Source organism: Aptenodytes patagonicus, chromosome Z, assembly GCF_965638725.1.
Source record: "Aptenodytes patagonicus chromosome Z, bAptPat1.pri.cur, whole genome shotgun sequence".
Classification (NCBI taxonomy): Eukaryota; Metazoa; Chordata; class Aves; order Sphenisciformes; family Spheniscidae; genus Aptenodytes; species Aptenodytes patagonicus.
In genome coordinates, this window is record NC_134982.1 from 15,041,939 (window position 1) to 15,054,586 (window position 12,648).

The window sequence follows — 12,648 nt, forward strand, 5'->3', positions numbered from 1 at the left end:
CCTATGAGCCCTACAACCACTGTTTTCAGTACAGTATATGCCTTTAATTTGAAGACCATTTTCTTAGTCTGAAGAGGCCTTTTTCTGTATCACACATTTGGGAAACTAAACAGTGTTCTGGAGCATGTGTGTGGTTTTTTTTGAATGCCTCAGTGACTTGCCTTCCAATTTGTCTTCTGCAGAATTTGAATGCATTTAAGATAGTGCTCAGTGCAGTGCATTCTTCTCTCAATAATATCTAAAGCTTTACTTAACATCATTTTCCTTTTATGTAATTTATTCTTGTGCATTGGTTCTTGAAGCTGGTTGGTTGGTTTGGTGTGTGTGGGTTGTTTGTTCCCCCCGCCCCGCCACCCTGACAGTTATCCTGTCTTCAGAATGTAATCAGTGTTTTTAGATTTCGTCCATTTTTCTGTATTCTAAGCAGCACTGAATATAACAAGTATGTGGAAACTTAGTCTTCCTTCCTTAGAAGTATGGACTCTTACTGGCATAATAATTGCATACCTGCATACGCTCTACTACTGCTTTCTGTCCAGCAGTTAGCTTAGTCAACCTTTTTTGGTTTTCCACAATTGATCTGTTTTTCACTTCTGTATTCTATCTTCCCTTTTTTCCTCCTACTTGTATGTTCATTCCCATAATATTTCTTTTCATATCTTTTCTTCTGAGGTTGGAAAGTTTCTCCCGCCAAGCCTTTTGTTTTACTTATGTTCAGACTATTTGTTTTGATGTGAGGAAAATTCTGCTGAGCATTAGTAACTACATTGGAACTAGCCTATCTTTCCAATAACTGTTAATGCAAAAGACATATAGTAATGTTATTCTTTTGTTTTTAATCAGAATTTTCTGTCATTTACTTTCCTCTTGGTCTTCTACCTTTCTGTATATTGTCCATATTTTAGTAAGTTATACTGTCTTCCAGGATAGCAATTACATTCCGAGCAGATTGCTGGTATCCTCATCTGTTAGTAAAAATGATGTTTTATATGTAATGTGTTTTCTGGCTGGTTTTAATTATGTAAGAACACTTGATTTACAAATAACTGTTTCAAGATCTATACATGTAGCAAAACAATTCAGATATAAGAAAACAAATGTATTCTTCTTTAGATATGTCAAGAGCAAGTGTAGTTTAAAGTTTGTGTGTCTTCTGAAAATCTGTGAAGAAAAGGTATAGATAAAAATCTTTTTAGAAGGAAAAAAATGTGTTGTAAAACTTCTAGGTCCCAGATGAAACTTACTGGTTTGAATTAAAGCATTCAGAATCTTTGAAGTTAAAGACTGGAGATAGCAAGGTATTCATCTGAATTTTGCATTGCGCAGGATAGTTCCCTGCATTGTGCAGGGAATTCACAAGGAGGGAAACGAGAAGTCTAGAGCAGAATCTTGGAATTTCTTTTATGATCCATTCTGAGATCTTCCTATTTGTGTGACTGGATGCTCTTTTTTGTGCTTTGAGTTAACAGCTGCTGTTGATAGTTGATAAATGTCAACATTTATAATGTAGGATTTTTTTTTTTCTGTGTGGTATATTGTCATTCCTTCTCTCTGCCAATGTGATGTGCGAAATATGTCTGCTATAGTCTTTGAGAATGATGAAATTTTGGAGTTGGTCATTTTGATGAGCTGATCTGCAAATACTTTGGGGGAATTTTCAGGTTTTGAAAGGAGTAACAATGTACTTAAAATTTTGTGCGCAATTCCACAGGGTATTTTTCCATCACTTTGGACAGGCCCTTAGAAGGGAATAGCTGAAATAGATATGTAATTCATATGCAAATACAATATAACACTATGTACAGTATCTGCTGATTCAAAAAATTACTGAGAAAACATAGTCTTTTCACATTGGCTTGCTTTGTACATTACTTGTGTCTCCAGCTCTGCTTATATTCTCCATGGGTACTCTTCCTGTAATGCAAAAACTGAAGCAAGGAAGAGACGCATAGATGATGTCCCCTTGTTCATGCAATCAAGGGCCTAATTAATTGTAAGGACTAAAGAGATTCCTTTCTCCTATTGATAACCTTGAGGAAGGAAGGGACTGGATGGCTGAATGACTTAAGCAAATAATTTCTAAATCTGAGTTCTGCTTGGATGATATGTGTCAATACTAAATTGGTAAGATTTGTAGTATGTTAATTACTAGCTTATTTCTAGGAATTTTGTTGCTACTCTTAAATTTTTACCCTTTTGAAGCATGCCTTTTTGTGTTGTTAGCCTGACCAGTGGTTTATTCTGGGAAAACACAAAAATTACAATCTGGAAGGCTTGTGAGCTTTGCATTTGAATAAAAACACTTCTCATGCCATAAGTAAGAGGTTCTGTTGTCAAGTGTTCTACTGTGTCTTTACAACTGTGTTCATTATAACCTGAAAGGGGTTATATAGATGTGTTGGTGGGTAACTCTTTGTATCTGAATGCATCTGTTGGCCAGTTCCTCAGCCAGAAGTGATTGTATGTCATAACTTGGTAGTGTTTGCTGCTGCTGTTTTCCTCTTGTGAACATGCTGCACAGCTGACTTGAAAGCACTCATGCCAAATCTGGCATGACATTATAGCTGTTATATTCTGTTCCTTGCTTTTATTCTCCTTACCCAGTCTGTCTCTCACCATCTCTACTCCTCTCCCTGACCTCCATTAGGAGTTCTGGTTCCTTAGCCCAGTTAATACTCATTCATAGTCAGTTCTCTCTGTCTCCTTTTCTAATTTAGTTTTCCTCAAATCTTGTATACATTGGCCAGCAGCAGGATTCTTGCTTAGTAATTCAGTATGTCTACTCTCCATGCTCTCTCAGACATGCTTATGTGTCATTTCAATTTTGAGTTGGTTGCTTTTTAATTCATTCCAACTGGACAATGGAAGTAGTTCCCATTTGTTGTTATTAGATTTTAATCTATTTCCCCCAAAAAAAATAGTAATTAAAATTCAGCTGCAATTACCCAAATGGTGGCAATTTCTTCTATCACGAAAAGGGCTACCATTTTTATTTGGAAATACAGAAAAATATAGTTTCATAGTTGCTTCAACCCATTTGCTGCATATCATATAAAAATTAATTTTGATGGTTTTGTTTTTTACATTTTGGGATTATTTAAGTAACAGAGAAGCTGAAGAATTGTTATAAATTACTAAGTTGTGTCAATTTTTTTGGCAGTTCCTTCCACAGTTAGGATTTTACTTATGTTGGATGTGACCTTTCTTGTATTCTGGTTTAAATTATTTTGACTCTGTTCAGATGCTGGGAGAAGGTAGCTTATTTACTTGTCTGTTCTGCTAGACAAGTATGGAAAATTTCTGTGGATTTCTCCATCTGTTTGTGTGTACAAATTTTTTCAGTATCTAGCAGGTGGTTCAGCCTTCATTGGGTCCCACGTGCTCAACAGAAGACGACTATAACTTCTGCTGAAAGAGGGCAAAGAGAAGACAATAATGAAAGCTTTCTTGCTGACATAGTCTTGTACCACCATATGCACAAAGTGCATCTTAACAGAACTTTTCAGCTATTTCTTATCTATTTTCTTTACACATTCCGCTTTAGGTAATTTTTCACCATATTATATAAGCATCTTAATTTCTTTCCTGTGTAGGTAAGGTTGTTTTATGTCATAAAAAAGATGAAAAAATCTGGCTTTAAGATCAGTTACTTTTCTATAAAAAGGCCTAATTTTAACACTTAAAAATGTGTTTTCTATCACTGATAAGATGAAATGGAATTCAGTGCTCTGCTGATAAAATCATCATACAAATACTGCTGCAATGGAATTTAAAGTATGTTATAGCTTTCCAAGGTAGCCTTTTTGGGCAACCTTATATTACAAAGGTAGGCATTATAATATATTACAAAGATAAGCATTATAATATAGTTACTAGATGTACAACATTAAGCCTGATCCGTATTTTTAGCAGTAATGTATTCTGTTGCTTTTTTTGTATTTTGTGTGATAAGAATAGACTTAATTATTAAGAACAGATTTAATATATTTATAGTATATTAAATGCAAATAACGTTCAGTATTGTGCAAGAGTGTTGCAGTCCAGCAGAAACAGAGGAGATGGGACAGGCAGAGAAGCTTAGTGAAATTTGACATGTCAGGCTTTTAATATTTGGATTGGTTCACTCCTTGAATTTTAGCAGTTTGTATTAGAATAGTATTAGAATGAGCAGTGGCATGCTGAATCAGGACTTAGAGAAATTTTCCATGCTTGCAGGCTGGGAAATGCAGCTACATAAATACCTTTAATAATTTTTGTAATACAGCAGCATTGTCAATAATTAATTTTATTAGAAATTTTGACTTAGTAATAACATCTTAAGAACATTAGAAAAAAGGGGGGGGAGAGAGAAAAAACATTTGTGGGGGAAAAAAACAAAAAAAACCCCCACCCCTGAACCTCAGTAAATAAATTAGTTGTTTATTATGGGTCATTTAACTTCTCAGTGGTCAGGAAAACATCCACGTTACCTTTTGAAAAGAACATTCCCATCCTTTTCTAAGTTGCTTTGAATTGCTCCTGGCAAATATCAGAACTTCACAAAATCTGTTTCGCAGATGTGGAATCCAACATTTAAAAAGTTAAATTTAAACTTGTGTATGTGGAGCCTTTTTCATGGAAGTTTTCTTTGAAAGGAAATTGATGAAAAGGAAATTTAAAATATTTATGTGGCTGTGTGTATCATTCAGTATTATTAAAATTTGACATGATGAAAGAACATTATATGTTGCAGGGATAGTTTAAAAAAAAATCCCTATACATTGTTTTTACTAAAGAACAAACTTTCATTAAACATAGTTTGTTTTCAGGTGGAAAAAAGACTCATTTGGGAAGTGTTTTCCTTTTGTTTTCAGTGGAGTTCAAAAATACCTTGGTTATACCTGTCAACAGATAAATATTAGTATTATACTTCTGCTAAATTACACAACATAGAGCATAAAACAGTGTTATTCTTTCATCCCACACTTATTTAGGCCTAGGGAGATACTCTTAGTAAGAGGCTTTTTTGACGAAAATGAGTCTCCTGGAACTGATCTGATTGATGCGGGGGGGTGTGTGTGTAAAATATTTTATTCGTTTCAACACAAACAACATTAGATTGGACCCAGAGTAGGTTAGGAAGTAAAAATGGGACTTCTGTAATGCAATCTGTTATTTTTTCGTTATGTCTGAGGAGGAGGAAGAATCATTAAATGGTACAAAATACTCTGTAAAAAACCAGAGGCATAATTCCAAATTGTGCTCTCTGAGTTGACTGTGATATGGTATGGTGACTGAGGGTCAGTAGCAGAAGGGGAGAGAAAATACAGAAGTAGCATTAGTTAGTATTTGTTTGCCATATTGCCAGTTTAAAGACACATTCCTGAAGGTAAATTATTTGGGTTTCTGTGCTTCCTTTCTTGTTTATCCCTTTCCTTCTGGATAGAATGGGAGGAGTTAAACAGTAAAAAGTATTAGGTGTTGTGAGGGAAAGGGACTGGAGAAAGGCTTCAAGTAAGTTTCAAGTGTAAACAGTAGACAGGGGACAAGGATCAAAGTGCCTGCTGAAAGAAGAGACAGGATGCTCAGATAGTTATTGACGGAGCATGGAGGGTAAAAGGGGAATGTCAGAACAAATAAGTCTATGTCATACTCAGACTGTGTGATTAGGGCCTTAGAATGGGGTAGTGAAAGTATCTCTCTCAGGTCCTTCAGCGATCCCTATGTTTCTAGTCCATCACTGGCCTGAAGAAAAATATAAAACGTATATAGTTTATAGATGACTCCTAATGTTTTGGTTGGTGGTGATTCAGTCAGAAACCGTGGGCTGATTGATTCATGTGGTAAGCTGAAATTTTGTCCATGGTATTATGAGATGTGTTTGCAATACAATGTCCATTTTTTAATAAAAAATGGAAATGTTTCAATAAAGAATAAAAATATTTAAAAGATCTGACGTGAAAGAAGAGATGAAAGAGCTCAGTCTTAGCTCGAGGTAAGAGCTCTCTGGGAATGGTTGATCAATTTGTAAGTAATATACAGATGATTTCTTATAAAATATTTATTTTATTTTAGTAGAAAAGTTTTACAGTTAGATCCAATAGCAGCAAGGCAACAGTAAACACACATTCAGTGTGGGGACATTAAGAAAACATGGAGGGGACATTAAACACATACTATGTGGGCATTTTTAACAGGGCATGTAACTCATGTGAGGGAGTGTGGCCAGCTGTCTGCAGCAGAAGCAGCAGCTCAGGAAATTTGGATTTTTCATCTGACTTGCTGATACTACAGTTGATTTAGGGCTCACTTTTTTTTTTATCTGTGTTATTAGAGATAGAACTATACAAGTGTTACTTCTTTCTTTACAGTTGAAAGGTAAATTGAATAATAAGGTTTGAATATGCTCTATAGTGTTGTGAAGTGACTGAGGTTTTGACAGGACATGGAGCCCTAAAAAGAGGAGACTGAAGCCTTTAAAGTCTTTCTGTGCCAGCAGAAATGAAGAATTAGGGTGGTGAAAGATTCTGAGATTATTTTTGGAATTGCAGCTGAGATGTGTGTGAGGCATCTTAGATAAAAAGGCAAATAGGGGGAGGCAGGCTTTAAACTTCCCTGCACATAACCATGTTATTAGAGTATACCATCTGAGAAGTGGGTATGCCAAGGCAGTCTTGGGAAACTTGCACTATAAGAGAGGAAGTAGCTTTCCAGCAGGAGATGGTCATCACAAGAGGAGGAAGAGAAGCTGGAGGTACAGGATATTCAAATGAGATTCTGGAAGGATTGAGTATTATAAGGGAAAGGGACTGGAATAAGACTCAAGTTTTGAATAAATATCAGGATGGGAGAAAGTGTCAGTGTGCCTGTTGAAAGGTAGGAGACTGAGATGGTTATTGACAACACATGGAGAGGAAAAGGGGAATCTCAGAATCACATAATGGTTGAGGATGGAAGTCACCTCTGAAGATCCTCTAATCCAACCATCCTGTTCAAAGAAGGATCACCTAGGCACCTAGCACGTGGCCGTGTCCAGACAGGTTTTGAGTAACTCCAAGAAAGGCAACTCCATAACCTTGCTGGGTAACCTGTTCCATGTAGCAGCATGGATTTGTTTAAGTGACCCTAGAAAATGCATCATAATCTAATGTTTCATTTAAAATGAAAAAACAAAACAAGACAAAACCAACAATCAGAACACTTGAATGTCTTATGCTACAGCTCCGAATAGAGCAATGAAGTGGCGCCTTACAGATAGGAGATTTGAAGACTTCTAAAAATAAGACTAATCCTGACTTTATTATGGACAATTGGAGATTCATTCTACTTCAGTTACTGATTTCTCATTACTGTCATTAAATGTGTGATTAAATATAACTTCTGTGAGCTATTTCCAGCTCATTTTCTTGTCTGTTTTATCCTAGAATTATATATATGTCAGCTCTGTAGCCTGTCTGGTCTTGTAGCTCTGATGGAAGTTCCTAATGCTATGTTGTGCTGTCTTGTCTTGTTCTGGAGAAATGGCAGCCTTTGTTAAAGTGGTGTTTGCTTTGCTAGAGACCAGTGAACTACGTGCGGTTGGATCACAGGCAATGTTTGTATAGTCTAAACAAATGAGGTTGTCTTGAGAACTTAGTGATTTTTTTTTTTTTTCTTTCTAAACTAATGATCTTCCTTCCTTTGCCAAATCCTGAAACTCTTCTCTGCTTTAGATGCCAGAAGAGTTTTGAATTTTTATCTGGAAATAACTCAACATATTAAATGGACAGAAAACATTTGTATCTAAGACAGTTTAAAGAGTCCACCTGTATCTGTGTTTTAGTTCTTTTACATTTGGATGTTTTTGTGTATCTAAGAAACATTGAAGATCCAGGCAGATACTCTTTTTCCATTAAAAAGAAAAAGGTTGTATTTATTTTGCTAATAATCGGGGAAAAACTTAACTTGAAAAAACAATATTACATAAATGAGTCTTTGTAAAGTATTTGAAGAACACTTTTACAACAGAACTCTCAGACCTTCAGGATTAGTGGAAGAGAACTACAATAATATTAAAATTAATTGTTCAAAATGCCTTTTTAAAATAAAAAAATTCTGAAGAATAACCAGCCAGTCTGCAATACTGCCAGTTAAAAGCAGGTTTGTCAGTTGTTGTCATGTCAGAACAATTAAGACAATCTGTTTAGTTAATGAATTTGTATAAGCATTCATGCCTGTTTCCTGAAGTCTTCATTCTTGTAAAGGACCGAATACTTTAATCTTCCTGATTTCCAGTGACAGTGGAGACTATGTAGTACCTGCATATTAACCTTTGGTTGTTTGTCCAGTTATAAATATTTGTATTTACACGAGAGTTTGGGAAGAACTGATTGTTTTACTTTTTTTTTTAACCTTCACATCCATGTTAGTGAATATGATGTTTCTTACTTGGAAAGTTGTCACATTAGTTTCATGACTGCCATACCATATCTTAAATGCTGTTTTGCCATTACAACTTTATTTGAACAATATTATATGCCATTTATGCTGAAAATGGTGTTTGATTATATCATAAGAAAAATTATTTCATATGTATTAACTTTATCTAAAACAACTCTTTATTTAAACCTTTTTCCAGAACTGTGAGGACATGGGATGTTAACAATGAAAAAAAGCACAAAAGCGTATTTAAACCACGATCAGTTCAAGGTAAACGGGTGATTCCTACAACTTGCACATACAGCAGAGATGGTAAACTTATCGCAGCTGGCTGTCAAGATGGCTCCATCCAGATCTGGGATAGGAATATGAGTGTAAGTCAAGTATTTGGTAACAATATATGCTTCTAATATATCAAGTGCTGAATGTTGAAGCTGATGAAATAAATTTTGGTACTTTTATACTTACATTTTACCACCCCACCCCCCCCATCCCCACCCCACCCCTAAATAACTCATAGGCAAAATTTAATATTTCTTCTGCCTCTCTACAACTGATCATTCAGTGTGCTGCTACTCAGTTCAAAACACTGAGGAAACTCTTGGCAGTCTGTTTTTAAAAAAAAGAAAAAACAGTTGGCCACATACCTATATTTAGAAAATTATTCATTTGAGATGCGATGCTTGTGAAAAAAGCTGTAATTTCTTGTTGGTTCTTATGTAATTAAAATGTATACTTCCATATTTTATTTGAGATACTGAATGCATTAAGCAGTAACTCATAAAATTTCATACTGAAATCCGTTATTCATCAAGATAATAGGCAGAGGAGAGTAGAATCCAAGTGGGTGAGGATGATAAAGGCTGCACATTAAATGCCAAATGTTGTTACATTGTCCAAAGTGTAAAAATTAACACTGAGGCAAATCTGAACAATTTGTGTAAGTGCAGTGTGGTCAGAAAGAGTCAGAATGGGAACGATTTCAAATTCTTTAAAATTACAAAATATGTTCTGTAATTTCTTCTGTTCATATTGAACTTAAAATTGAATTTCCTGTAGTTATGAGTCTAAGTGACAAAGAATATGTACAATTCTTGCTGCTGCTTTATAATTTGAGCTTAGAGCAATCGGTGCTCCCTGTTGCTTTGTCTAGTATAGTTTACAAACCAGTCCAGTTCCAAGAGTTTAATTTTGCAATATCAAGTGCAAATTCACCGGGCAAAGCTTTACTGCTTTTAAAATTAATCATCCTAATAATCATCCATATCTCCTTTATGCCCATCTTACCCAGAGAATTGATGCCCCGTCCCTTTCACTTCAATGCAGTAAGTACTTAAGGCATGCATAGGAGGAGAAAATGAGATTAGGGTCAAATTTTTGGAAGCCAAAGTAAGAATACAGAGGAAATGGGGGGGGGGGGGGGCCAGGATCCTTTGAATCAAACTGGCATCATAAATCTTTGAAAGCTGTACAATTCCAATAGGATGACTTTGGAGAAATAATACTGAACAAGTATTACTGAACAATAAAAGTTACATTAGTCTGTTCAACTTCATCTTTGAAAACATTTGATTTTTGAAAGGAAAACAGGCAATTTAGGAAACTTTTCATGAAGATTGAATAAAATTTGATTGCTGGAGGCAAGAGGAAATGTATAGGTGTAAAATGAAGAGAAAGCCTGTTGATCATATTCAAAGTACAGCCTGTATTTTGGGATTGTCATCTATTTTTATTTCTGTTTTAATATCCACTATAAACCCAGTAAAACTTTCTAATGGCATGAAGCTTGAGAATTCATCCTAAGTTTAAACTTGTTCTAACAGAATAATAAATTTTTCAGAGACTGGCTTTCATCACCTGTGTATGTTGTTTATTTTAACATATACACTATTGAAATATTAAGCTTTCTGGTGTAGTTTGAACAATAGTGCTCTTGGTAGTCTGCTTTTTCATGTGCTTTTCCTTTTGAACTTTTGTGTGTCTATAAGATGACATATTGCAATGCTGATTGAGTGCAGTTTAAGGTGATTATGAATAATTTAAAGATATATCCTGTGCATCTTGTGCAATTTCCAGCTGGTGACCCCTGTATAACAATGCAAGACTAAAGTGATTTGCTAGTGGAAATGAAGTTGGTAGTGTCCTTGGATTTGTATTTTTAAAACCTAAAGTATTTTTGTCTTTGCTTTTTGTTGATATCATTAAGAAATGTGCAAGATTTTTGTGTAAAGGAGCACTGTCAATTGTTTTTTTAGTGGCATTCTTATCTAAAACTGCTGGAACCCTCTGGAAATCTCTGTGTGTAGTTAAAATCAGGTGTTTCAAAAGGCATCTTGATGGAATAATTAAAAAAAGAAAAAGCCTTAATCTTACATTTGGGGGATGGGGGAGGGATAAGAAAAAAAATTAAAAAGGAACATGTGTTCAAAGTAGGATTTAGAAAGAGGAGGATGGGATTGACTCCTGCACTGGAATGATGAAAGCATTACTGGCCTGACAGGATGCAGAGATGCTTGCAAAGGCGAACAAGAAAATGTTAAGTCATGACAAAGTGGTGTGGTATTGGGAGTACAAACTGTAGGTGACACAGGAAAATAGGTAAAGCTGTGGAGAATCAAGAGGTGAGGGTTAACCTGCTTGAAGAATTATATAGTAGAAATAGTAACTTCTGATTTTTGAAGAAGAAATTTTTTAATTCCCATCCAGCAAATAACATTTGACTTTGTTGAAACAAGTGTAGAGCTGTAAGCACAGATTTTGCTGTACTACAGTACAGCTCTGTTTCAAGTCAAAATTAAGACAGCATTTGTGTTTAACTTGAGAAGGCTTTACTGAGTCTGTAACAAAAATCACTAGTGTTTGAAAGCAGAAAATAGTTGATATAATTTCTTACACTTGATCAGTTAGGAATGATTCTGGCATCATTATTTTAGACTATGGATTTGGCACATATGCAGCAGTAAGGAGGACAGATTCAGGAACGTGTTCAAAGTTAACTGTAACTTAGTTGACTGTACTGTCATGCCAGAGCTGATCCGATAAAGGCCTGTTTTGACTGTCTGAATTCATTTTTGCGTTTAAGCAAAAATATAAATGACATTTCAACCCTGCTGTTGAATGCTTATACCACTGTTCCTGCATATGATGGTAACAGCACAAACTAAATCCAGGAAGGTGTTCCTACCGGATATTGTAGCTCACACTACATACTACCCATAGTGCCTGTTATCCTGGTGTCTGTGAAGATCTTTAGACCCATTTATTTTTGTAGACCCATTTATTATTGTACACAAACACAGAGCCCACTTCAGAGAGAGGGAATTTTCTCTTTGCTTCAGTGAAAATGTAAAGCCCCTGCTTTCCCACAGGAGAAGGGTCATGAAAACAGCAGTACCAAAGGCAGAAGTGGGTACCCCGATAGAAAGGAAGGTCTGATAATGCCCTTTCCTAGAGCAAAAGGGGCACTCATTAGAGGCAGGCACACTGCTGCAGTGCTGGTAGGAAGCCACTCTTCCTCTGGGGGTTCACAAAGACCATACCACTTTACAAGGTGGCAGAAGCTCCTTGACAAAGCTCCCAGAAATCTTCCTTGCCTCTGTAGCCATAGCGTCTGACTGCTGGTTATAGGTTTATTATCCTCTGCTCCACACATGACTTGATAGCTTTACACCTGACTACAGGAATCCTACTGATGTGTCTATCAAAGGGCAAACAAATTAAAAATCAACCTGTTGTGTGGTGGCGTCCCCATCACCACTGTGGCATCACTTTTGTTTGCTGCTCAGTAGTGTAGAACTTGGTCCAGAATGATGTGATTAAACAATTATTTGAATACTTTTTTTTTTATTTAGAAAGAAACCAGATCTTTTCTATCCCATGTTTTATTGTTGTAAGTTAGGGTCATGAGTTAGTTGTTTTTTTCAAGCCACTTAGAGGCACCTCAGTATCTGCTTTTTTTAAAAATTTTGTTGTTGTGCCTAAGGAGTGGTGTGTGCAAAATGGTGTGTGATCATTCCCTTCTTTAGTTCTGACCAGTAATACACACCGTGAGTGTTTCATTCAGTTTTCTGCTTCCACTGTTTTGTTGGTCCAATTCCAAATCTCCCAGCTGTATGTAGTGAGAGTAAAAACACTTTTGGAACTTCTGGAGGAAGACTTTTTTTTGTCTTCATGACACTGACATTGGTAACTTGCTAACGCTGAACTTAGCCAAATGCATTCTGGCTCTGCCTCGCCTTTCTCCAAACTTCC

At 35.8% G+C, this 12,648-nt stretch overlaps 1 protein-coding gene across 1 annotated transcript in view; it reads left to right on the top strand.

Annotated features, from left to right (window-relative positions):
• The window catches only part of WDR70 (WD repeat domain 70), a 140,221-nt gene that overhangs the window by 67,040 nt on the left and 60,533 nt on the right, over window positions 1–12,648 (top strand). Inside the window, exon 10 of the mRNA XM_076362462.1 lies at window positions 8,597–8,771. Within this exon, the coding sequence (XP_076218577.1) occupies window positions 8,597–8,771 (175 nt within the window). The remainder of the gene's footprint in view (window positions 1–8,596; window positions 8,772–12,648) is intronic.